Below are 27470 nucleotides of genomic sequence, written 5' to 3'. Positions count from 1 at the left end.
GGTAAAGATTTGGAGTCAGATATTTAAACGAGCCCCAGTCATACTTTGGAAAATTACAGAGGAGAGAAGGAAGTGTTTGTCCTTAGACTTCATTCCCAAAGACCAACCAGTTCACCACAGGCGAAAGGTAACATCTTGTGCACATACTATGTTCCAGACCCTTGTGCTGTGCTTTACGTGTAATGTGATCCTCAGACCAGCACTATGAAACAAATATCCAAATGCAAGGTCACCGGGCTGGCGGGGACGGAGCTGGGACCTGATGATGCTGGCAACTTGAATGTGAGTCTGTGCTTGCTGAGTAGTTCCCCTGAGACGGAGCTCAGCCATGGAAGTATACAACCTTCTACGGAACTCAGTGCCCATTCAAACAAAATGGAGGCCCTGAAAAAAATCTTTATAGCAAATACAGTTCCCACTGGTGTAAAAAAAAATAGTCTACGTGTGCATGTATGTATGCAAATGCTTGAAGTTGGACTGAGAGGAGAATGAATTACTTTGAATGTCACTTTGTGCATTTCTATATTGTTGCAATTCTTCACAATGAGTATATAGTATTTTATCATTTTATTTAAAAAAAAAACTTTAAAAATCCAACACAATTTGAAAGGTAGAATTTCTGGTGTTGTTTCACTGGAGTGCCAGATGGATGAATAGACTAATCTCTCTCTCTTGACCACCTACCATTTGGAGAGGAAGATAAATTACATTCTATGTAAGAATGTATATAACGATATACTCACCCTTCCCAACAGCCTCAAGAAAAAATAAGCATAAAGCAAATAATATCAGGATGGTATTACTTAATTTCCACTTCCTTACTTCACTCATATTTGTACAAAGGACTGCCACACCCAGTGACTCACATCATTTTGTCACTGAAATTATTCTTGCTGAGATTTTTTTTCTCTCCTTTCCTTTTCAATTGTCAATGCCTTAAGAAGGAAGGTTCAAGAATGAGGGGGAGGGCTTCCCTGGTGGCGCAGTGGTTGAGAGTCCGCCTGCCGATTCAGGGGACACGGGTTCGTGCCTCGGTACGGGAAGATCCCACATACCGCGGAGCGGCTGGGCCCGTGAGCCATGGCCGCTGAGCCTGCGTGTCCAGAGCCTGTGCTCTGCAACGGGAGAGGCCACAACAGTGAGAGGCCTGCGTACCGCAAAAAAAAAAAAAAAAAAAAAAAAAAAAAAAAAAAAGAATGAGGGGGAAAAATACAAGAGAAAAAGGAAACAGAACTACCTACTTGTAGTCACATTAATGATTTATTTGAGCCTGGTAAAGCATTTTAGAATGGATGGTTTTTCATTTCTTTTTATCCTTTGCCCTCATATCCAACCTATGAACAATAATAGTCTACCAGATATTTTTCTAAAGTGTCTTTCAGATCTCTGCCTAACATTTCTCCCTGAAACCACCACCCCAAGCCCACTGCCTCACGCCAGGTGGGAGACACTCCCGGCCCCAAGCCATCTCCTAGCTCCCTCTCTGCCTCCAGTGACTTGATGGAGCCTCCCTGACTCATCGTCCTTAACAAACCCAGGACTCATGGTAATATTCAAGGTCAAACTAATTTAAAGATTAAAGCATAAAACTGGTAATTGTTCTTCACTTGAGTGTGTATGGCCTCTGCACCCAGAAGTCTCCATTTCCATTTTCCCATTGATTCCCAAATAGCACAGGCTGAATTGAAAGAATAAAATGCAAAAGAGCCTTTTCTGCTTCAAAATGTTCATCAGAAAACAAGGGTTCACATATTTAGAATTTCCCAGGGGGCTGATCAATGGGAACCATGTGACAAAAAAGGCTTTCAATTATAATGGGAAATACAGCCACAGATCAAGGTTCAGAGATGTCTGAAACCTAAAAAAGATTTCCATTAGACCTAAAATAAAAGCAATCAAGGATAATCTTTCCCGGGTTTCTACAAATACATTTGCCAATCTAACCTTATAATAGTAGTATAACTAATACGTTAGCACACAAATTACCACATTCTTCAAATAAGGCTGAAAAGCACATTCTAGGCTAAATATTTAAGCATCTTAACATTAAAAGCCTTCAACAAGATAGATTTGATGAAAATGCCCAAGATAATAAGCAATTTCAATCTTTTGGGTGGGTTTTCTGGGCAATAACTTTATCCTTTGTTATTTCTCTTTTTCAAAAGATAAGATATTCAGTCACTTGAAGTTCATTGAGAGTTTTCTGGCAGCAAGATCGGACAGAAGCTAATCTTCATGGCAACATGATGACTACAAAGCAAGATGGTCTTAAAGGTCCCCTGAGAGCACTTTGCTGACTCCTGTTTCTATCCTCTAAGCCTCGTTAAGCCCTGTGTAAGAAATATTTGTCATGTTGCTCAGCTCATTGATCAGAACTGAACAGCTATGAGCTAGAAATCTTAAATGCAGAGCAGGGACAGTCATGAATACCCCTGAGATGTCCAGGGTATGTCCCTTCCAACTCCCCTCCTAACGCCTCCTGGGCTCCCCTTGTCTGCACCCTCAGGGCCCCTAGGCCCTTGCACAACGCTGAGTGTTGGGCATCTCATGTCCTCTGACCATAACACCATACTTTGCCCTCTCTCCCAAGCTGGTCTTCCCCCGGCACATTCTCAATGCCAAAGCCCAACTCATGGAAAGCTGAAGCTGACTCTCCCAAGACAGAACTCCATTCTTCTGCCACTGTGTATTGAGAGCACAGCAAGATTCCACTGTTACAGAGTTTATGGTCTTAAATCATAACTTATCTGTCCTCCTGCCTGATCCCCCCAAAATCTCTGAGGTCCTTCTGAGCAGAGGCCATATCTTACCTCACAAAAGAAATTATGGCTATACCACCAGAATCCTGTCCTTTCAGGAGGGGCGAACGTCTGTGTACTTTGGCCGACACACAGGTAGGACTGCTAGAGGAGTGAGAAGCCATTCCAAATCTGCCTCAAAAATACTCTATTTTGTCAGGGAAAATCAGGTCCACACTTCAAACTAAGCCTGTGGAATGACACATGCATCACCCATTGGCAAGGGATGGAGCACACACGATTACGAAACTTATGTTTAGTCTCAAGCAAAAATAAACTGTAATTCAGTCAAAACTAATAAAAATTCATACTTTTCATATTAAGGGATAGAGAGGAAACATTTCTGAAAAGATCTTTGTTCCAACAGGGCTCTTTATAGCAGTTAACTTTAGAATTAAAATGAGCAAAAATTCAAAAAGTCATGCTCCAATTATAAATCTCTGGTGTCATCACAATTCAGTCGTGGTTAATATTTTGAAAACTGAAAAATCTTTATTTTATCTCCAATAAAATTAAGCCAGGTAAAGAAAATTAACTTGAAGTATCCTTTGAACTTCCTATTCACTTGAAGACATCATCTTATTTTTTTTTCACTTAAATATTTCAGTTTTATTGTGACATATACCTTATATACAGAAGCATGCACAAAACATTGGAGTTTACTTTAAAGAATAGCAATAAAGTAAATACCTGTGTAGCCACCATCCAGGATAAAAAGTAAAACATTTCTCCCACTGTGCCTTTTCCCAAAGGGAAAAGGCCCACGGGTAACAATCATCCTGACCTTTGAACAATCACTTATTTGCTTTTCCTTTATAGTTTTACCACCTTTGAATATATCTCTACATGACATAATGTTTAGTTTTGTCTGTTTTCAAATTTAATATAAATGGAATCATGCTGTTTGTGTTCCTCTTTAATTGGCTTCTTTTGTTCAACATTACATCTTTAAGATTCTTCATTGTAGATGGGTGTAGTTTCAGTTCATTCATTTCTACTGCTGTATAATATTTATCTACTCTTTTTATTTTATTTCTTTATATTTTATACAGCAGGTTCTTATTAGTCATCCATTTTATACACAGCAGTGTATACATGTCAATCCCAATCGCCCAATTCATCACACCACCACCACACCCCGCTGCTTTCCCCCCTTGGAGTCCATACATTTGTTCTTTACATCTGTGTCTCTATTTCTGCCTTGCAAACCGGTTAACCTGTACCATTTTTCTAGATTCCACATATATGTGTTAATATATGATATTTGTTTTCTCTCTCTGACTTACTTCACTCTGTATGACCGTCTCTAGATCCATCCACGTCTCTACAGATGACCCAATTTTGTTCCTTTTTATGGCTGAGTAATATTCCATTGTATATATGTGCCACATCCTTATCCATTCATCTATCGACGGGCATTTAGGTTGCTTCCGTGAGTTGGCTATTGTAAATAGTGCTGCAATGAATATTGTGGTACATGACTCTTTTTGAATTATGGTTTTCTCTGGGTATATGCTCAGTAGTGGGATCGCTGGGTCATATGGTAATTCTATTTTTTGTTTTTTAAGGAACCTCCATACTGTTCTCCATAGTGGCTGTATCAATTTACATTCCCACCAACAGTGCAAGAGGGTTCCCTTTTCTCCACACCCTCTCCAGCATTTATTGTTTGTACATTTTTTGATGATGGCCATTCTGACTGGTATGAGGTGATACCTCCTTGTAGTTTTGATTTGCATTTCTCTAATGATTACTGATGTTGAGCATCCTTTCATGTGTTTGTTGGCAATCTGTATATCTTCTTTGGAGAAATGTCTATTTAGGTCTTCTGCCCATTTTTGGATTGGGCTCTTTGTTTTTTTGATATTGAGCTGCATGGGTTGCTTGTAAATTTTGGAGATTAATCCTTTGTCAGTTGCTTCATTTGCAAATATTTTCTCCCATTGTGAGGGTTGTTTTTCCACGTTGTTTATGTTTTCCTTTGCTGTGCAAAACCTTTTAAGTTTCATTAGGTCCCATGTGTTTATTTTTGTTATTATTTCCATTTCTTTAGGAGGTGGGTCTAACTCCATACACAAAAATAAACTCAAAATGGATTAAAGACCTAAATGTAAGGTCAGACACTATAACACTCTTACAGGAAAACAGAGGCAGAACACTCTATGACATAAATCACAGCAAGATCCGTTCTGTAATTGATTTCTAATCTCACAGCATTGTGATCAGAAAAGATGCTTGATATGATTTCAATTTTCTAAAATTTACCGAGGCTTGATTTGTGACCCAAGATGTGATCTATCCTGAAGAATTCTGTGTGAACTTGAGAAGAAAGTGTAACCTGCTGTTTCTGGATGGAATGTCCTATAAATATCAATTAAATCTATCTGGTCTATTGTGTCATTTAAAGCTTGTGTTTCTTTATTAATTTTCTGTCCATATGATCTGTCCATTTGTGTACATGAGGTGTTAAAGTCCCCCACTATTATTGTGTTACTGTTAATTTCCTCTTTTATAGCTGTTAGCAGTTGCCTTATGTATTGAGGTGCTCTTATGTTGGGTGCATATATATTTATAATTGTTATATCTTCTTCTTGGATTGATCCCTTGATCATTAGGTAGTATCCTTCCTTGTTTCTTATAACATTCTTTATTTTAAAGTCTATTTTATTTGATATGAGTATTGCTATTCAAACTTTCTTTTGATTTCCATTTGCATGGAATATCTTTTTCCATCCCCTCACTTTCAGTCTGTATGTGTCCCTAGGTCTGAAGTGGGTCTCTTGTAGACAGCATATATATGGGTCTTGTTTTTGTATCCATTCAGTGAGCCTGTGTCTTTTGGTTGGAACATTTAATCCATTCACGTTAAAGGTAATTATCGATATTTATGTTCCTATTACCATTTTCTTAATTGTTATGGGTTTGTTTTTGTAGGTCCTTTTCTTCTCTTGTGTTTCCCACTTAGAGAAGTTCCTTTAGCATTTGTTGTAGAGCTGGTTTGGTGGTGCTGAATTCTCTTAGCTTTCGCTTGTATGTAAAGCTTTTGATTTCTCCATTGTCTGAATGAGATCCTTGCCGGGTAGAGTAATCTTGGTTGTAGGTTCTTCCCTTTCATCACTTTAAATATATCGTGCCACTCCCTTCTGGCTTGTAGAGTTTCTGCTGAGAAATCAGCTGTTAACCTTATGGGAGTTCCCTTGTACGTTATTTGTCATTTTTCCCTTGCTGCTTTCAATAATTTTTCCTTGTCTTTAATTTTTGTGAATTTGATTACTATGTGTCTTGGTGTGTTTCTCCTTGGGTCTATCCTGCCTGGGACTCTGCACTTCCTGGACTTGGGTAGCTACTTCCCTTCCCATGTTAGGGAAGTTTTTGACTATAAACTCTTCAAATATTTTCTCGGGTCCTTCCTCTCTCTCTTCTTCCTCTGGGACCTCTTTCATGTGAATGTTGGTGCATTTAATATTGTCCCAGAGGTCTCTTAGTCTGTCTTCATTTCTTTTCATTCTTCTTTCTTATTCTGTTCCACAGCAGTGAATTCCACCATTCTGTCTTCCAGGTCACTTATCCGTTCTTCTGCCTCAGTTATTCTGCTATTGATTCCTTCTAGTGTATTTTTTATTTCAGTTATTGTATTGTTCATCTCTGTTTGTTTGCTCTTTAACTCTTCTACATGTTTGTTCTTTAATTCTTCTAGGTCTTTGTTAAACATTTCTTGCATCTTCTCTGTCTTTGCCTCCATTCTGTTTCCGAGGTCCTGGATCATGTTCACTATCATTATTCTGAATTCTTTTTCTGGAAGGTTGCCTATCTCCACTTCATTTAGTTGTTTTTCTGGGGTTTTATCTTGTTCCTTCATCTGGTACATAGTCCTCTGCCTTTTCATTTTGTCTGTCTTTCTGTAAATGTGGTTTTCGTTCCACAGGCTGCAGAATTGTAGTTCTTCTTGCTTCTGCTGTCTGCCCTCTAGTGGATGAGGCTATCTAAGAGGTTTATGCAAGCTTCCTGATGGGAGGGACTGGTGGTGGGTAGAGCTGGGTGTTGCTCTGGTGGGCAGAGCTCAGTAAAACTTTAATCCACTTGACTGCTGATGGGTGGGGCTGGGTTCCCTCCCTGTTGGTTGTTTGGCCTGAGGCGACCCAACACTGGATCCTACCAGGCTCTTTGGTGGGGCTAATGGCAGACTCTGGGAGGGCTCAGGCCAAGGAGTACTTCCCAGAACTTCTGCTGCCAGTGTCCCTGTCCCCACAGTGAGCCACAGCCACCGCCTGCCTCTGCAGGAGACCCTCAGACACTAGCAGGTAGGTCTGGTTCAGTCTTCCCTGGGGTCACTGCTCCTTCCCCTGGGTCCGATGTGCAGTGTGTGCCCTCCAAGAGTGGAGTCTCTGTTTTCCCCAGTCCTGTTGAAATCCTACAGTCAAATCCCACTAATCTTCAGAGTCTGATTCTCTAGGAATTCCTCCTCCTGTTGCCGGACCCCCAGGTTGGGAAGCCTGACGTGGGGCTCAGAACCTTCACACCAGTAGGTGGACTTCTGTGGTATAAGTGTTCTCCAGTTTGTGAGTCACCCACCCAGCAGTTATGGGATTTGACTTTACTGTGATTGCGCCCCTCCTACTGTCTCATTGTGGCTTCTCCTTTGTCTTTGGATGTGGGGTATCTTTTCTGGCAAGTTCCAGTGTCTTCCTGTCAATGACTGTTCAGCAGTTAGTTGTGATTCTGGTGCTCTCGCAAGAGGGAGTGAGCGCACGTCCTTCTACTCCACCATCTTAAACCAACCTGGACATCATCTTATTTTATTCAAACTGATTCCTTCCATGAAAAGTTTTCCAGTATTTCAACCTCACAGAGCTCAACTTTTTCTAAGCTGTTTCAGATGTTACAATTGAGATCTCGACCTTCACCTCATTATTCCTTGTGTGTGCCAGTCTCAGTCCACTCTTCTGGTTAAATAATAGCCTGATAAAGGAAAAATCCTGACTTATCCATTTTTCTATCAATCACAGTACTTGAGAAGAGACAGGTACAGAAAATACCCAGAAATTCTTGTTCACTGGTTATACAGAGGAAATAATTCTAACCAACAAAGAAAGAGTTCTCATCCTTTCAATCATAAATTTCTGTAGACTTTAAAAATAAACAATTCAGTACAATGTGATCAAACTCATAACCCAATGATCTTATTTCTGAGACTCTATACCCCCAAAATCCAGAAAGTATGAAAATTATATGAATAAAAATGTTCATTCCAGAATTATTTACAGTAGCTTCACTTCAGATATAGCAAGGGAATGGATAAATATTACCCCATGGGAACATCACATCGCCATTTAAAATAGAACTAGTAAAACTTGCTAACAATTTCTAAATCAAACATAAATAATGGTAAGTCTGAGAAGGGTAATACCAACTTGTAGGTATAATCAATTATAACTGTAAAAACACAGATATTTAAAAGGATGGAAATAATACAGATGATTATTGCTCTTATGTTCTGCTGTAAAGCTATGAGTTATCAAGTTTCCTCAGTTTTCTAAATTGTTATCACTGTTACTACATTATTTTCATAATTAAAGCTTGAAGTATTTTCTTTCTAACTTCTGTCACCAAAAATTCCAAATGAGTATAATCTTGACCATTAAATTTGTTCTGCTATAAATAATAATTCAATACAATGTGGGGCTGTAACTTGACTTTTTGGCACTATAAGGTGATGAACATAACTAAAGTCTTGAAAGTTTCATTGTGAATTAGCTCTGGACTAGTTTTAAAGAAGTATCAGTATTTCTGTAGGTCTGAAGGGAGATCACTAGGAGTCCCTCCATGTATTTTGCTTCTAACAATTTCATGATCCACAGTGGAAACTTATTGGGAAAATGTTCAAGTTGCCTTGCTTTATTTAATTATTGTGTTAAGCAGTAGTTTCCATTCAAGTACAGATAGCTGTGGAGCATGTGCTTTGTGTAAGCCACCATATCAAGAGCTGATGAGAATTAAAAAAAAAAAAAAAAAAGGAACTGTGTAGTCACTGTCATTCAGGAGATTCTAATTTAGTGTCAGGGAAAGGAAAGCCTGGAGCCAGAAGGTACTGACTACAAGGCTGACCATAAGTGTCACAGAAACTATCAAGAAAATGCTTGGAGAGTTCAGGAAAGAGATCTCCTCCATACTTGTTTGGAGATCAATATTTCTGACAATGGATGCAGCCATAGGACTGGATAAGGGGAAAGAGGAGGAGAGAAAAAAGGTCCAAGAAGAAAAGCCTGGGAACCACTTGCATTCATGGTGTCCAGAGAGCAAGGATTCATTCCAAGAAGGCCAGGAGGGAAGAGTAGGGTTGGGGGGTGAGGATGAGGGGAGGAACGGAGCTGTGGAAGCTAAAGCAGGGTGAGTTTCAAAAGGGACCCAGTGATCATGAAGCAAAAGGGCAAGAATGTGAAGTTGGAAGCTGGAGAGGCAGGCTTTGGGGTTTCAGTCTTCAATTAGGCCACTGCTAGATCCATTTAGCGGAACGGTACTGATGATATCCAAATTAAAGAAGATTAAGAAAAGAAATTTTAAGGAAATAGAGGCATCATCTATACCAACTCTAAGGAAATTTGGTTGTAAAAGAAAGAGGAAGAAAGGGGCAAGTAAGTATAGGAGGATGCAAAGTCAAACAAGAGTCAGTTTTTTTCACTTCATACGGAATTTATTTAGAAGCGTGTGTAAGAACATTTCTTTTTTTCTGTTTAGCAACTCGGTTTTTCTAGCACCATTTATTAGAAAAGAATTCCCATCCCATTCATAGCAATTCCTTGTTAAGAGTCATATATTATTATAGACGATGGTTTCTGGGCCATTGATTCAGTTTTGGTTAGCTGTCCCTTCTTGCACCCATAACATGGGGATGTAATAATAATTGCAGCATTACAATGGGTTTCAACATCTGGCAGGAGTTCCCCCTCACTGCTTTCCTTTTTCAAAATGTTCTTAGCTATCTTGCCTGACTTTCTGTTGCACTCATTCTTTTTAGGAAGTTATATTCATTTGTTTAAGTTTTTTTAAGAACAGAAAAGAGTAAAATGTCACCACTTAAAAAAGCACATATGTAAGTAAGAAGTTGAAGTTCTAATCCTCCCCCCAACACACCACTTATCCAAGTTCTAACTCCAGAGGTAAGTACTAGTTAAGAATTGATGCCCACCCATCTGATAGTTTCCTAAGTTTATACAGACATCTTATATGTAAATATATGTTGGGATAAATGCTTCCAAAGAGGGAAAGAATGTCCATACTCTAAGGAGAGAAAGGTCCAGAATCTTTTGACCTCTCTCGTCCCCTCACTCACTCTTCCTCTGGTTTGGAGGGCATGAATTACCCACTTCTGCTTCTCTTTAATCCCTTCTACCCTACCCCTCAACACCTGCCCATCACTCTTACTTTAGAAGTTCTCTCATTTATTGCTACTTTGCTAGGGTTTACATTCCTGCTTAAACCCAAACCTAAATGTCTCTATAAATATATAAAAATGAAATAATCACTTTACCTGCCCATTGACATGAGATCTTTAACACACTTGTATGCCTTCCAATCCTTCCCAACACCCACCAACTCATGGACTTGGTTAAAATAACATGAAATTTTAGTTTGGTCATTTAAATTTTCCTTAAGAACAGATGTAGTGACACACTCTAGGGTGACCACCCAATGAGTAACACCCTTATATAACTCCCTCCTCTTGAGTGTGAGCTTCTAATCAATAGCATTTGGCAAAGGTTAAGAGATTCTGAAGATGCTGTTACAGTATCTAATCCATTGACTTTGAGTTAACCTTAGGTGGGCCTGACCTAACTAGGTGAGACCTTTAAGAGGGTTCAGGCCTCTCCTGGCTTTCAAGAAGCAGACTGTCAAGAATTCTACAGCTGCAAGGATATGAATTCTGCCAACCTCTTGAGGGGACTTGGAAGCTGATCCTTCCCTATTTAAGCCTCAGATGAGAGCTCAGCTCAACCAACACCCTGATTCCAGCCTTGGATTCCAGACCTTGAACAGGGAATCCATTAATCCATGCCTGGACTTAGGAAACTGTTAGATAATAAAAGGGTGTTGTTTTAAGCCACTACCTTACAATAATTCACTATGCAGAAATAATAATTAATATAGTAGGCATGTCTATTTTTTCAAGAGACTTTTCTTTACCATTAAATAAGTATTTACAATCATATGAATGTCATCGATTTAGGTTTATCCCCGCATGTAAAGCAGTCTGCTCAACCCTCTTCCTCCTGTTCTCCATCGTCCCCTATCTGCTTATCTTTGCTCTGATTTAGTTCCAATTTGATGAGAATACCTTGGAAAATAATTTTCTTAGAGAGGGTACATGGTGTTATGTTTTCTGTATCCTTAGATGTACAAAATATCTTTCTTTACCCCTCAAATACAAATGAACCTTTAACAACCAGACTTTTTCATTGAAAAATCTAAAACACTCTTCACTGTTGTTTAGCTTCATTTTAGAGAAGAGCAGTTCAATGCTGATTTGATTCTTTCTTTTGTGTGTAACTTGTACTCACTATGAAGAATCTTGTAAAAAATATTCTCAGTGTTCTTGGATTTGGAAATTCTACCAGGAAATTGCAAATTACGTATCATCTCCCTCATTAATCCTCTGGCATTCTGTAAGCCCATTCTATTTGAAAATTTCAATTTTCTTCATCTCATAGACTTCTCCCTAGTAGTTGGTTGATTCTGGTTTTATTTCCACGTGTTCTTTCTTCTTCTGCAACATCCATCATTCAGTTGAAACATATCTCTTCATCTTTTCTCCACATTTCATGTCTTTTCACTCATGGTTTCCATTCTCTCATATTTTTACTTCTATGATGACATACTTCCTCCTTTTGCTTTTCCAGATCTAAATTCAATTTTGAGTGGTATACATTACTTTTTTTTACTTCCCTTCTTGATTGTTTAGAGTTGTGGGGTTTGTTGCAATTTTGTTTTTACTTCCTAGATTTTTTTCCCCTTGTTGAGTTGCTGGTACAGGCTCCCTGGACTGGCCAGGCTTGAGGTTGGCAACCTCAGGCAGAGAGAGATGATACTGGAGATTCTCCTCCAGTGATGGACAGGCCAGTCAAATTAGCCCTGTCTACATGGCCTCCTAATTTGGGGTCCTCAAGGTTCTCCAGGTGTGAGCAGGAGCTCATTCACACACACACACAAAGGACCAGCTCAGCCCAACTGCAATCCTCTTAGAGGGCAGCCAGGATCCATGAGATCAGGAGAGCCCTTTGCCTCGTAGAGTCAAGTGCAGCACATTATAGCATGTTTTCCCTCTCTATAAGCTGAAGGGTCTTTTGGGCTCAGCTGGTCATTGAGTCCTCCGTTCTCTCCAGAACCCTATCCCCTAACCCTGCGGTACACAAAGGCTCCCAGCACCGCACCCTTTTCTCAAAAACCCACATCCTCAAATGTGTTTGAGATCCCCTCCAGGATCTTGAGTCATCTCGAGTCGACTCTACCTTCTTGAGTCATCCACAGCAGGGCGTCTTTAACTGATGGAGGAAGTTCACAGAAAGACAGAAGGGGTGGAATAAGGAGCATATATGGAAGGATTAACCTTGAGCAGAATGGGGAGCATGTGACCAGGTAATAAGGAAGACAATAAAATGTGAGTGGTTGTGATTGCAGATGAGTTTGTAGGACAGGGCTTCTCAAAGGGTGGCACAGGGCCAGCATATCAACATCATCTGAGAACTTACCAGAAATTCAAATTCTTGGGCCCTACCCTAGATAGGGGTGGGGCCCAGCAAACTATGTTGTAAGAAGCCCACCAGCAGATTCTAACACATGCTCAAGTTTGAGAACCATTGCTCGTTGGAAAACTAGAGAAATTTGAAAATGTTTACAAATGATAACCTCTCTTTCTTTCCATGAAGATGGACGTGAAATTTGTTATATCCTATGAGTGAGTGATTTAATATGAGGCTTGGGGAAAGCAGCAAAATTCGGGAATACTCCTTGAGAAACATGGAAGAAGGAGGTGAAAAAAGCTAGGATCACAGTCCATGAATTTGTGGAGTCACTAGTGGGTCATCGTATACAGTTTCATTTTTTATTTCTTGGTCATGATAGCATGAGCAATGCTTCAAAGCCAGGAACATAAGAGGCAAATTCAGAGTATACCCAATTAATCATTTTGTCATTCATAAAGATGATATTTACTCCATAAAACTCTATCATAAACTAAAGAATTTTGGAACTTAAAATTTGGAAGCACATCCACCACTACTCATTCTGTCACTGAAGAATCTCAAAATCTCTCAGTAAGCATTACTGCCCTTTCTTTAAACAGACAAAATAAAGACAAGTCGGTTGAAAAGGTTTATCCAGGGTCATCAGTAATCCAATAGCACAATGAGGATGAGCTACCTAGGTCTCCTAATTCATTGCTCCTTTATTCTTTCCAGACTTGAGCGGACTCCCTATTTCTCAATGCTCTGATCTACCTAGAACTGAAATCCATGTGGATGAAGCCAGCACATCTGTCCTCATGGGAATTGGTGGAGTTCGGCTCTAAATGGGCATCATAGTCCATGAGAAGCATCACATGTGCCAAACACAAAGCCAAGACCTGACCCAGCTTCAGCTCCTCCATCCAGGGGCTAGGTCAAGGTCATCCATGTGCCCTACAAACCCTCGAGGCTCACCAGAAAGACCTCTAAATAAAGGTGGGTCCATGCTAAGAGAAGCAAAGTCAGCTACAACGCGAGGTCACTGGCAGATGGACGGTATCAAGTAAGCGGTGGTGGGAGAAAGAGGTTAAGTGAAAAGTCTATAAATAGAGCCCTCAAAAGCATTACAAAAATCTACACCAGCCCGGGAGTCATGACTTAGAGAAATGCGCACAAATTAGTTGATGACCCGGCGCCCTGCCACAGCGCCGGCTGAGGGTGTCAGGGCTCCAATAAAGCCACACCAGTGAGCCTGCTGGGGAGGAGGTGGAAGGGCTTTCAGGACCATGCTGGCTGGGCTCCTGAGGGCTGACACTACCACCTCTCCGGTTACTGTCGGGCCTTTTTTATGAGTTCACGCACGTAAGGACCTAGAACAGGGTCTGAATGTGATAAACACTCCGTGAATGTCAGCTGTTTATCCAGAGTGACTCTGACACATGTCCACTCAAATGAACTAACATGTGCCTCCCTTTTAATGACTCATTTAATGAGAATGAACTTTTTTTCGCCAACATGTGAGACTCCACTTGCCTCCTCCACCAAAAGGCACGGCATCCTCTCCTCGTCCAGCGAGCACTACTTTCCTCCCCCCGGATTCCATGGCTGTGTCCACTGACCTGTGTCTGAAAGTCCACTTAACATCATTTTTTATCGTCAGCTTTTTACACATTCAACAGAGAAGAGAGTGAGGATACAAGAGAAGGAAAGGGCAGGAGACAGATTTTTCAGTTTATCAAGAGGAAACCAGAGACTTCCAAACTATTCTTTTCGGCCCCATACATCATCCCACTGCCAGCATCTGATTCTTATTCTAAACAACTTCACACTCCAATTAGACGTTTACGCATGTACGTGGAGAAATCCATGACGTCACTGAGAACCATGCTGGCACTAGTCGGCCACACGATGCTCACCTTTGTACTCTGCCAGGCACACGCACTCATAGCCGTTGACAAGGTCCCTGCAGGTGGCGGCGTTCAGGCACGGGGCAGAGAGACACTCGTCGTATTCCTCCTCACAGTAGAGGCCATGGTAGCCTGAGGGACAGAGAGAAAGGTCTGCGGTCAAACAGGTACCATTTATATGCACACCGGACCAGCCTACAAGGAAGGTGGTGGGTGTTCACTGGAAAGTAAGGCACAAATAGATGCGACTGAAGGAACCGGGTCTCCTGGGGTACGCTGAAATGTGGATTTCCAGGAAGGTTATGAAGAATCCATTCTTATCACCCTTTGTCATGATCCAACTATAAAAGAAGTGATCCCACTGATCCACCAGATGGTCCTATTATTATGTCACGTCCAGTGGTACCGGTGAACAGGAGATGTGGGTTACTAAGTGCATCAGCTGTGGTCACAGAAGGTAGCAATAGGGACAGGACTCACAGCCAAACAGCTCCTTTCAAGGATGTGGACCCCTTTTTCTTCCAATCAATTAGAAAAATATATCTAACTAGGGAGAATTTTATTCAAGAAGAAAAGGATCCACGGATTTCCTTTGTTTTTCAAGCCAGAAAAAAACTCAGCTAAAAAGGCTTAACTGAACTTCCTGGCGAAATGTGGGCTGTTTTTCTTTTTGTTTGTTTGTTTATTTAAAATGACAATTATCTAAATTATAATATGGTAAATTGTGCTTAAGTTTTTTAACTATTAAAAATAGAATAATAGCAATGAAGAAAAAGAAACCAACGATTTCTCAAGAAAGATGGCTTTCACTCTCCTTTTTGCAAAACAGGTGTTTATTCTAAAGGACAAGAAGACAACATTCTTTGAGATTCACTCATGAATGTTAGGCTGTTTTTAACTTTCAAAAACACGTGTTCCTGCCAATTTGCAGTGAATCTGGGCCATTTCTGTCTGGCCCTGTCCAAACAATGAGAAACATGTGAGCACTTTCAGAAATCACCCTGCCTGTGCTGGTTCTGAACTCAGATAAGCAGAAAAAATAAACGCTTGCTCAAGTGGGCACTGGAACCGTGAGCTCCCTTCCAGCAACTCAGAGTCAGCCCTCGAGCTCAGAAAGTCCTGTGCTCAGGCTAATGTGTTGAACTGTTCTGTTTCTGGTTCCTATCACAAAAGTAGGTTAAGATCACATTTGCATTATTTCCAGAGCACTTTTCAAGTACGTTGCCATTTCAGTTGTTTTTGAACTGCTTTCTACATTTAGGCAGAGACAGTGGCCCCTCTTGAGGGGAACTTGACCTTCCTGAGGCAAATACACTAGTGATTTCCATTCTTCTATCTTCCCCTACTTCTTGTAGTTTTACAGAAGTATTTCCTATCACTCTTCATCAGATTATTTCAATCATCTAGATCAGAGTTTCTCAACCAACAGCAACTTTGTCCCCCAGAAGATACCTGGCAATATTTGGAGACATTCTGGGTTGTCACAACCAGGGTGGAGGGGAAGGGGTTGTTATTGGCCTCTGGCCTAAGGATGCCGCAAACCATTCTGCAATGTGCAGAACAGCCTCCCAACAAAAACCTACCCAGCAAAAATGTTAATAGAGTTAGACGGAGAAACCCTGCTCTAGATCAGGGATCAGCAAACTGTGGTCCACAGGCCTGGGACACAGCCACACCCATCCAAGTATGTATTATTTATGGCTGCTTTCATACAATGGTAGATTGAGTAGTTGCAACAGAGACCATATGGCTTGAAAAGTCAAAAATCTTTACTCTCTGACCCCTTATAGAACAAGTTTGCTGAGTCTTAATCTAGATTCACCCAGAAAATCTTTTTTCTTACAAGAGTTTTAGATATTAACCCCTTATCAAAGATATGGTTTGCAAATATTTTCTCCCATTCTGAAGGTTGCCTTTTACCCTGCTGATTGCTACTTTTGCTGCGCAGAAGCTTTTTAGTTTGATATAGTCCCACTTTATTTTTGCTTTTGTTGCCTGTGCTTTTGTTGTCATATCACTGCCAAGACCAATTTTATGAAGGTTTTCCGCTATATTTTCTTTCAGGAGTTTTATAGTTTCAGGTGTTAGGTTTAAGTCTTTAATGCACTTCGTGTTGTTTTTTGTCAATTGTGTAAGATAATATAAACAGCCAACAGGTATATAAAAAGGTGCTCAACATCACTAATCATCAGGGAAATTAAAAGCAAAACCGCAAGGAGATATCACCTCACAACTGTTAAGATGGCCATAATAAAACGAAACAAAACAAAACAGAAAATAACACGTGTTGTTGAGGATGTGGAAAAATGGGAACCTTCATACACTGTTAGTGGGAATATAAAAGGCTGCAGCTGCTACGTAAAACATAAAAAAAAGTATAGAGATTCCTCAAAAATTAAAAATAGAATTACCATATGATCTATAATCCCACTTCTGAGTATTTATCCAAAAGAATTGAAAATAAGATCTCACAGAGATATTTGCATTCCCATGTTCATTGTGGCATGATTGACAACAGCCAAGAGGTAGAAACAATCTAAATGTCCCTCAACAGATGAATGATAGAGAAAATGTGATATGATATAACATACAATGGAATATTATTCAGTCTTTAAAAAGAAGGAAATCCTGCCATATGCTATAACGTGGATGAACCTTGAGGTCATGTACTAAGTGAAATAAGCCAGTCACAGAAGGACAAATGCTTCATGATTCCACTCATATGAGGGATCTCAAGTAGTTAAACTCAGAGGGGCAGAATGGAATGGTGGTATATATGTCAATATATACACTAATATGTATAAAATGGATAACTAATAAGAACCTGCTGTATAAAAAAATAAAATTCAAAAATTAAATTAAAAAATAAATAAATAAATAAAAGAAAAAAGAAAAAAATAGAATGGTGGTTCCTGGGGTGGAGGAGAGGGGAAATGGGGAGTTGCTGTTGAATGGATATAGAGCTTCCGTTACGCAAAATGAAAACGTTCCACAAATCTGTTGTACGACAATGTGCATATAGTTAACAATACTGTACTGTACACTTAAAAATTTGTTAACAGGATAGATTTCATGTTATTTGGTTTTTATCATTTTTTAAAAAAAATTTTTTGGCCGTGCCGCATGGCTTGCAGGATCTTAGTTCTCTGAACAGGGATCGAACCCGTGCTGACAGCAGTGAAAGCATGGAGTCATAGCCACTGGACCGCCACGGAATTCCCCTTATCACAATTTTTAGAATATATACACACACATACATAGAGTTAAGTCCCTTTTGCCTTCTTCTCAGTGTGGAACAAGGATCACCAGCAGCATCTTTTTGATCATTTTGCCCTCCCAGCAGATCTTTCAAAAATCAACTTGGAAGGATAATATATAACCCTACAAGCATCTTAGACCTCTGAATTGTGGTGTTATTTATACAGACAAAAATCAAATTTCTTGAAATCTTCCACAATTGTTTTTATTTTTTGAAAACAGTATCATCATCCTTTTCCATTAGCACCATGAAAAGCAAGTGAGGAAGTTATTTTACAGAGATAATTAAACTGACGAGGTTTTTCTTCCTTGGGGGAAAAAAATAAAGGTTTCATATTCTAAAAGTGTTTCTTTAGAGACGGTAACATTTAAATGTCTTTATGGAAATGTCAAGACACCCTTTACACTGCCAAAGAACCTAAATCGGACTGTTTGAAGAAAAAGGAATCTCTTCCAAAACAGAAGGCTTCTGTGAAAATGAGACTGCCACCCCCTGCTGGTAATTAATTCGGGCAAACAAATTAGCTCAGGACAGCCCAGGGTCTAGAAAAATTAAGCTAGTCCAAAGAATTATTTTAAAATAAAATCGAGGATCAGAAGGGTGGGGTCAGAGTAGCCCCTTCTGGGGCACTGATTTTTATCACCAGTGTTCTGATCTTTGCAGGACTTGACCGTGAATATTCAGCTCCAATCATTTCCTTAGACTTGAGAGAACAAAGCAACCAACTGGATGTGGGGAGTGAGAAAGAGAGGTTAAGACGGCTGCCATGTCTAGAATGTGTGAGTAGATGATGCTGCCGTGAACACAACTATGACCAAAGGAATAACAGATTTTAGAGGAAGTTGACCAGTTGGATTTTGGACACGTTTAACGTGGGGCTCACGTAGCCAGGTCCACGTGGCAGTTGGGAAAATGAGCTCGAACAGCATAGAAACCGCACTTTGGGAGCTAGATGCCTGGAAGTGATGTTGAAGTTTTCATCAAAGAAGAACATGGAGAGGGAAAAAAGAGGCCAAGGTCGGATCTACGTGGATGGGCAGATGGACAGCAAGAAGCCCAATCGGGACTCGGAGCAGGGATGGAGGAAGGAGAGGGGGAAACCCCAAGGAGTGTGGTCATGGAAGCCAAGAGAGGACAGGAAGCCGGGGAGGGCTGGTTAACAGTGTCAAAGGCGCTAACAGCAAGAATGACAACTGGATAGGAGATCAGGCGGCCACTGGAGACCCTCAAAACCCTGGCTCTCAATGGGGGCTGTACTGCCCTTTACAAGCTGTTTTGGAAACTGGGGAGTAGGGGGGATTGCTTATCATAATGACTGGAGGATTCTACGAGAATTTGGTGGGTGGGGGCCAGAGATATTAAACACCTTGAAACATCTGGGATTCCCTTGCACAACTGATGGCCTGGCACCCTTCACAACTTTGGACTGTTCCACTGGCCATTCGTGTAGGCAAAACCCCGTTTACAACTTTTGAAGCCTAGAACCTAACTGCTTTACACGTACAACAGTTTTTAAGATATACTGAGTTTTCCTGGAACATATATACGTATATGTATTGATATACTGGGTAAATCAAGAGAAGATTGTACTAAGAGTTGTTCCTCATTTTGGAATATCACTTCATAAGAGCAATAGCTCTTAAGGAATTTAAGTCACCAATAAAGCACACCTATATCAGCAAACAAAACAAAAGAGAATAAAAATCACCTCTTCGAATAATTTTCTAAAAACACTATCCAAAGTACCTTCCCCTAACAGTTACTCATTACAACACTCAACTGATTTCCATCATAACACTTATAAGGCTCTGAAATCATATTAACTTTGTTCTTTATCAATTGTTATTTCTCTTCCTCCACTAGAATATAAGCTTGAAGGCAGAGGCTACGACTGCAGAGTTCTCAGCTGTACCTGCAGTATTTGGTACAGAAACAATGCTTAAATGATAGCTCTTGAATCAGCACCCAAAATGTCACTGATTAAATCAATACACATTTAAGATATGCCTATGATGTGCCAGAAGCTTCCAGGTACTGTGCTTACAAAATTAAATGGCAAGGTCTCCAACCACAAGGGGTTTATTGTCCGGTAGCACGTGAATGGTGGCTGCTTCATAACAGGCCCTTTACCTCTGTTAACTTGTTTAACCCTCGTGACAACCCAAAATGATAATCATGGCTAGTCCCAATTTAAAGATGAGGAATTAAGAGTCAGAAGGTACATACTGGTCAGAATGGCCATCACTAAAAAGTCTACAAATAACAAACACTGGAGAAGATGTGGAGAAAAGAGAACCCTCCTACACTGTTGGTGGGAATATAAGTTGGTGCAGCCACTGTGGAAAACAGCATGGAGGTTCCTCAAAAAAACTGAAAATAGAGTTGCCATATGATCCAGCAATCCCACTCCTGTGCATATATCTGGACAAAACTACAGTTCAAAAAGATACACCCACCCCTATGTGTGTAGCAGCACTATTCACATCAGCCAAGACATGGAAGCAATCTAAATGTCCATCAACAGATGAACGGATAAAGAAGATACGGTACATATATACCATGGAATACTACTCAGCCATAAAAAAGAATGAAATAATGCCATTTGCAGCAACATGGATGGACTTAGAGATTATCATACTAAGTGAAGTAAGTCAGACAGAGAAAGACAAATATCATATGATATCACTTATATATGGAATCTAAAATATGACACGGGGGCTTCCCTGGTGGTGCAGTGGTTAAGAATCCGCCTGCCAATGCAGGGGACACGGGTTTGATCCCTGGTCCGGGAAGATCGCACATGCCGTGGAGCAACTAAGCCCGTGAGCCACAACTACTGAGTTTGCACTCTAGAGCCCGCAGGTCACAACTACTGAGCCTGCGTGCCACAGCTACTGAAGCCCGCACACCTAGAGACCGTGCTCCACAAGAGAAGCCACCCAATGAGAAGTCTGTGCACTGCAACGAAGAGTAGCTCCTACTCGCTACAACTAGAGAAAGCCCATGCGCAGCAACAAAGATCCAACGCAGCCAAAAATAAATAAAATTAAAATAAACTATGACACAAATGAACCTATCTATGAAACAGAAACAGACTCACATAGAGAACAGACTTGTGGGTGCTAAGGGGGAGGGGGCTGGGGGGAGGGATGGATTAGGAGGTTGGGATTAGCAGATGCAAACTAGTATATATAGAATGGGTAGACAACAAGGTCCTACTGTACAGCACAGGGAACTCTACTCAATATCCCGTGATAAACCGTAATGGAAAAGAATACAAAAAAGAATGTATGTATATGTATAACAGATCAATCTGCTGTACAACAGAAATTAATACAACATTGTAAATCAACTATACTTCAATTAAAAAATGCAAAATATATGTTCAAGATGTTAAAAAACAAAAAAGAGTCAGAGAGGTAAAGAAACTTGCTCTAAGGCCACACTGTCAATCCTACAGTCTTCCCACTTTCCCAAGCTGCCCCCAAAATAGATTACTTAGTGTATTAGTCTGCTAGGGCCGCCATAACAAAATACTATAGACAGGGTGACTTAAACAACAGAAATTTATTCTCATACAGTTCCAGAGGCAGGAAGTCCTAGACCAAGGTGTCAGTAAGTTTGGTTTCTCCTGAGGCCTCTCCTTGGCTTGCAGATGCTGCCTTCTCACTATGTCCTCACATATGTCCTTTTCTGTGTGGCCACACCTCCCCAATATCTCTTCCTCGTCTTATACAGTCATATGACACCAGTCATATCAGATTACAGCCTCATACTTATAACCTCATTGAAGCTTAATTACCTCTTTAAAGGCCCTATCTCCCAATACAGTTGTATCGGGGGACTAGGGCTTCAACATAAGAATGGGGGGTGGGGGACACAATTCAGTCCATAACACCCAGAATCAGGATTTGTCAGCCATGACACTACCAACATTTTGGACCAGGTCATTATGGTTGTCCTGTGCATTGCAGGATGTCGAGCAGCATCTCTGGCCTCTACACCCACTAGATTGCTGTAGCACCACCCCTTCCTCCTTGTGACAAACAAAAACATCTCCAGACATCGCTGTATGTCCCCTAGAGAACAAAACCCCCCTTTTGAGAACCACTGTCCTAGATCACTTTTTATAGCATGATTGCAACCTGAGGAGTTTTAAAGACGTGCAGGTTTGAAACTGTTGCTGTGCAGAGTGAGAGTGAATTCATCAAGAAAAAGGATTTGGGGGCGAAACTGAGGGGTCAGTATGCAATCGTGGGTTTGATGTAATACCAGTCCGTGGGATGACTCTCTCCGGCAGTGCGATCCTGCAGAAGCAAACAGGCACTCTGTTCAACTGGGATTGGAAACATGCTGGATACAATGGGATAAAGAGAGGAGAGAGGGGGCTTCCCTGGTGGCGCAGTGGTTGAGAGTCCGCCTGCCGATGCAGGGAACACAGGTTCGTGCCCCGGTCCGGGAAGATCCCACATGCCGCGGAGCAGCTGGGCCCGTGAGCCATGGCCACTGAGCCTGCGCATCCGGAGCCTGTGCTCCGCAACAGGAGAGGCCACAACAGTGAGAGGCCCGCATACCGCAAAAAAAAAAAAAAAAAAGAGAGAGAGGAGAGAGGATGGAGACCCCGCCCGGTGATTTTTAAGCTACCGAGAACCCTGTCGAATACTCTGCCATTAGGATGGGACTCATCTGCGTCCTCCTGGGAAGACCGATGTCCACCATGATTGACCGACTCAGCAAAGGCGCAGTGAGCCCACACGGCTCACCCCCAACTGGTGCAGTCCGAACTCAAGGCCAGAATGAATTTGAAGTGTTTTAGGGTTTTTGTTTGTTTGTTTGTTTTGCTTTGCTTTGAGGTCAGACTGAAGTGAGTGGGGAGATGGGGAGTGGTTCCTTGTTCCTTTAGGGGCGCATTGGAACTCAAAGGCTGTTTCCCCAACATTTCAGGTTGAACGGACAAAATGTGAAAACGCAGGACCCCCTGATTCAAGTCTAGGCCGGTCCCCAGGAGATCAAATTTCCAAAGATGTGGGCTAAGAGAAAATAATCCTATTCTATTAATACGATTGTCTGTGAGCTTTCAAATTCTGGCTAAACTCACTGACTGCCGTAGAGCCAGCCCCTCAGCCCTGTGGAAGGTCAGGCAATGCGTTCACTTCACTGTGCAGAGAAATGTGTTTCAAGGGAAACCGTGTGTGTGCATGGGTGCGTGCGTGCGTGTGTGTGATTCTCTCTCTTTGCTGGTACATTCACAGTAGGAATCTTTTTTTTTTTTAATGCAGCTTTTATTGGGTGTAGGATTGCTATAAGAAAGCCATATCTTATAGACTCTGATATGATTTCTCTCCCGTTGTGGAGCACGGGCTCTGGACGCGCAGGCTCAGCGGCCATGGCTCACGGGCCCAGCCGCTCTGCAGCATGTGGGATCTTCCCGGACCGGGGCACAAACCCGTGTCCACCGCTTCGGCAGGCGGACTCTCAACCACTGCGCCATCAGGGAAGCCCAGTAGGAATCTTTTAAAAACAGAAAAAAGGCAGGCAAGAATCCCGGCTTATATTAATCCTATCAAGAGTTGAAATGCTCTTTTCTAAACAGACCTGCTGATAACTGATATCTTAGAGACTTCAGTGGAGTAATTATGCTCCTGTTGTGCATGCGCGCGCGCGCGCGCACACACACACACACACACACTAAAAAAAGAAAATATCAGACATGAAGGAAGCTGAATAAGTCAATACAGAGCATTAGTTGGTGTGTGGAGGACAGTGGTGCTGATGTTGCTTCTTTCTTTTACTCCCTAATTTCTTACCCTTTCATTGCTAGGGGCTCCTGGGTGAAAGAGAAAACAGATGTGAGAAGACCCAGATCAGTCAGTTTCCATCGCTGTGGTTCTTACAAACATTCAACTGGAAATGACTACATACTGAGGCTAAATTAAAGTTTTAGATTCTCCAACCTCCCTAGTATTTATGTTATTGAGCCATCTACAAATTTCTGCCTCCCTCCCTGGGCTTCTGAAAGAATGGATAATGAAGAGAGAGCTCGAAGTCGTATCCTAACTGTTCATGCAGTGAGTTTATATTCTCCATCACTTCGAAGACCTACCGCCTTTAATAGGCATGTAGTGAAGGTCAGTGATTCTCTGGGACTCCTGTTTGCCTCCTCTTTCTTTAATTCAAGAAATAGTTATTAAATGCCTACTGTGTGCCAGGCACTGTGTTCATCACCAGAGCTCTACGACTTTGTGAAAACAGACAATGCCTCTCTACTAAGGGCATTTAAAGGAGAAAGACACCAAACAGTCATCCGAATACATGTAAAATCAGAATTGGGTGAGTGTGGGCAATGAGTAGCCTAGGGTGCCAGGAGGAAGGAGAAGCAGGAGAGCTGACCTTGACTGAACTCCAGGGAGGCTGCCCAGAGGAAGGGACAGGGGGCTGAGAGGCATGGGGTCTGCAGGCATCAGCGAGGTGGGAGGAGGGATGAGAAAACTCAAGGCAGGCACCGGCGAGTGCAGAAGTCCCATGGTGAGGGTGCACAGCTCGGGCTCCTGCTGAAGATGGGCTAAGCCGACTGAAGAGCAAAGGGCAGAGAAGAAACTAGAGGCAGGCAGGTTCCAGGCGAGGTGGTACCTTTAACGGAGTGTGTGTGTGTGTGTGTGTGTGTGTGTGTGTGTGTATGTGTGTGTGTGTGTGCGTGCGTGCATGTGCTGAGGGGGGCATTAAATGACAAAATCAGATTTGTATTTCAGAACGATTACTCCAGTCGCCTTTTGGAAAATGGGGGAAAGACCTGAAAGAATCTATGTGGAGAAACGAGTTAAGAGGCTACTGCAATAGTTCCCGGAAAAACATGGCTGGAATGAGGGTGGTGGCGGCGCCAGCTAGAGGATGCGTGTCAAGAGCCATTTAAAAAGTAAAACAGCGATATTTGGTGAAGAATAGGAGGTGATGGGTGAGAAAGGTTGAGGGTGAGTCTAGGTTCCTGGCTTGTTTTAGCCAGAGATGCTGCAGTGCCCTTCAGAAGGAATGGAGGAATTGACATTTATGGAGTCTCCTTCTATAGGCCTATTTCTGCTCTAGGTACTTTCAAATGCAACAGAATCTCATTAACAGGAGGGGTCTAGGGATGGGGGATGGGATGCAAAGGAGTGTGGAACCACTTTCTAGACTTAGATCTTCATTAAACGAAAGGACTTAACATTTTCTCCCAGGAAAACAGAAGCCATTTGAAGAAAAAAACTTCAGTTCATTCTAACAAGTATTTAAGAATTCTGGCCATGTTGCTAAGCACGGAACACGGTGCTGAGGAGATGTCTTATGCTGTAGTTCAGAAAGAAAGGTTATAGGGTAGAAGACACAAGAAGTCACAGAGGGAGAAGTGGTGGAGGAGGAAGCAGAGAGGGAGGCATGGATGGGAGGAGAGAGACAGGGACAGGGACCAGGAACCCACAAGTATCAAGAGGGAGACAGACACCTAAAGAGATAAGATAGAGAGAAAGAGAAACTGGTCCAGAACGTGATGGAATTACAAAGGGCAGAGAGAGGGTCCACCAACACCGTGGGTGGCCTGCAGAGCTGTATCACCACCTGGTGTAATGACCGTGAGCACTGCTCTTGCAGGGTCACTAAAATAGTGGGGCATGGGGAGGGGGTCGGTTTGAGAGTTTGAGAGACTTTGGGACATTGTAGGATTCTTGCTTCTCAAGTTATCCTTTCCTCCAATAAAACGTACTCGACACCATTGTCTTTTCACTAAACTCTTGTGTAACCTCCAGTGTTGACAGTGTTTATAGGCAGAGAGCTCTGGGCCATTGAGGTATCACTGGCTCAGGGCCATCGAGGTACCACTGGCTCAGGGCCATCAGGGCACTAGTGGCAACAAAGGTCCCTTATGAAAGGAGGGGCTCCTGCCCCCCTCAGGAGGACATGCACTTGGCATTGAACATGAGGCTGGTAACAGAAGGCAAGCATCTAGCACAGGGTGGGCCGCACAGTAATTACCTTAAAAATGTGATATGTGGTCTCCTGGTCTGCTGACCTCAAAGCAAATCTGATTTAAAAAGACAACGTGGGTACTTTAATCCTGAAATAGGTGCCCTGCCTCGAGTATACAGCAAAGGCGCTGAGCAACATCACCCCAAAGGGCACCATTATCCCGAGTCACTGCTTCACATGGGCAGCGAAGACCACTTCCGGGAAAAACTCAAGTAGCACCAGCCCTGAACTTCCATGATTAATTAGCCCCGCTTTCACCAGTGAGAAGTTCAAATACCTGAATTTTCCTATGTATGAAACAAAAGTCTCTTTATACTGGGCTTTTAAAAAACCTACTCTTCTTGGTTTCCTCAGCCTCATCTCCTGAGACTTACCTCTGTGCTGGATCCGGTTTCCTGCTTGGCAGTCATATTTTGACTCACTGCTCAGTCTTTGATCCCAAACTGTGTTTTTTTCTTTAACAAGTGTCTGTTCTCTTCTCATTTCCTTAGCACACAGGTGGGTGAATTTAGGAGATGCTCAGTCACAGTGGGTGAGGTGAATTTGCTAGGAAAAGTGGAATCATAGGGCAAAATAACCTTTGCATGCATAAATACAGAAAGTGGTTCTTTTCTTTACAAATGTCTGATTCGTACAAATACAAAAAAAAACGGCTGGAAAAATGTATTCCAAAATTGACAGTGGTTTTTGCTGGGCAATGAAACTGAGGCATTATTTTTTGTATTTTAAATATGCCAGTTCACATTTTCTAATTTTCCACAATAGAAATATCTTATTTACTGTGTAACACAAAGGGATAATATAGATACTTTATGGGTATTTTATGTGTAGTATCACAACTCCAAACCAGGTTTCTGATGACCAAGGGAAATGATAACTGTCCTCTGTGTCTAACACTTGATGGGACAGTAGGAGAACTGGTCAGATTAGGAAAAGTCTGACTTTATTATGGGTTGTTTTTTTTTTTTTTAAGTGGAGGGGAAGGAGATGAGGGCATTCTCATAGTGTAGAGAGGGAAAAATCCAGTCTTAGAAGAGGACACTTTTTGAGACACGAGGGCTAGCCATCATAACAATATATAAATGGTGACTATATAAATGCACTAAATGTATGGTAGAAAAGCAAACAACCACTACTCTGAGTTAGTCCTTACAAATAGTTAGCATTCTCCTGAACAAATGAAAGAATGTATTGTAGATGACACCCCTGAATTGGGACTATGCTCATGAAGGGCCTCAGAAGTCCAGAGAACTCAGCAGTGAACCCACTTAAACAGAAGCTCTTGCATATCTAAAGGCATTTTAACCTTAAACTTGTCCATCATCTTGGGAATGATTGTAACTGAGTAGATCTAAACGTTTCTAGAAGTTTCCTCTTGGATCTGCCTTTAGAACTAGGTCACAAACTAGTCACACGAAAATATCAATCTCTTCATAATTTTTTAGCCTTGTCTTACGAATGTCATTTTCGGCCATTCATGATGCTTTTGGCCACTAGAGGGTGGATTCTACCTATGATCTATATCAGCTAAAGGGAAAAAAATGTTACTCGGGAGCTTAACGAAAAGGGAAATGTGTTTTACAAAAGGGAAATATATGGCATGAGAGGATGCAAATACTTAAAGAAGAAATATTGTTCCCTTTAACAAGAAAGCTTAACATTCATCTATTTCTTTATAGTATACAAATTCACGGATGTGCCCTATAAACATACAGTAGCTATGGTTAAAATTATCTGTGATAAAGTAGACTATTTTTCTCACTGACTCGCTATAAAAATTATTTTTAAAAATGTA

The 27470-nt window shown here is 41.5% G+C and overlaps 1 protein-coding gene across 1 annotated transcript in view; it reads right to left on the bottom strand.

The window, feature by feature from the left end:
• DNER (delta/notch like EGF repeat containing) overlaps positions 1-27470 on the bottom strand; it is a gene marked incomplete at both ends in the record, with an annotated part of 338936 nt that overhangs the window by 35199 nt on the left and 276267 nt on the right. The window contains one exon of the mRNA XM_079710119.1: positions 14431-14553. Within this exon, the coding sequence (XP_079566245.1) occupies positions 14431-14553 (123 nt within the window). The remainder of the gene's footprint in view (positions 1-14430; positions 14554-27470) is intronic.

The sequence above is a fragment of the Hyperoodon ampullatus genome, assembly GCF_949752795.1.
Source record: "Hyperoodon ampullatus genome assembly, chromosome: 8".
In the NCBI taxonomy this organism is placed as follows: Eukaryota; Metazoa; Chordata; class Mammalia; order Artiodactyla; family Ziphiidae; genus Hyperoodon; species Hyperoodon ampullatus.
Note: the sequence above shows the minus strand (reverse complement) of the source record. Positions and strands in the feature narration are given on the sequence as shown.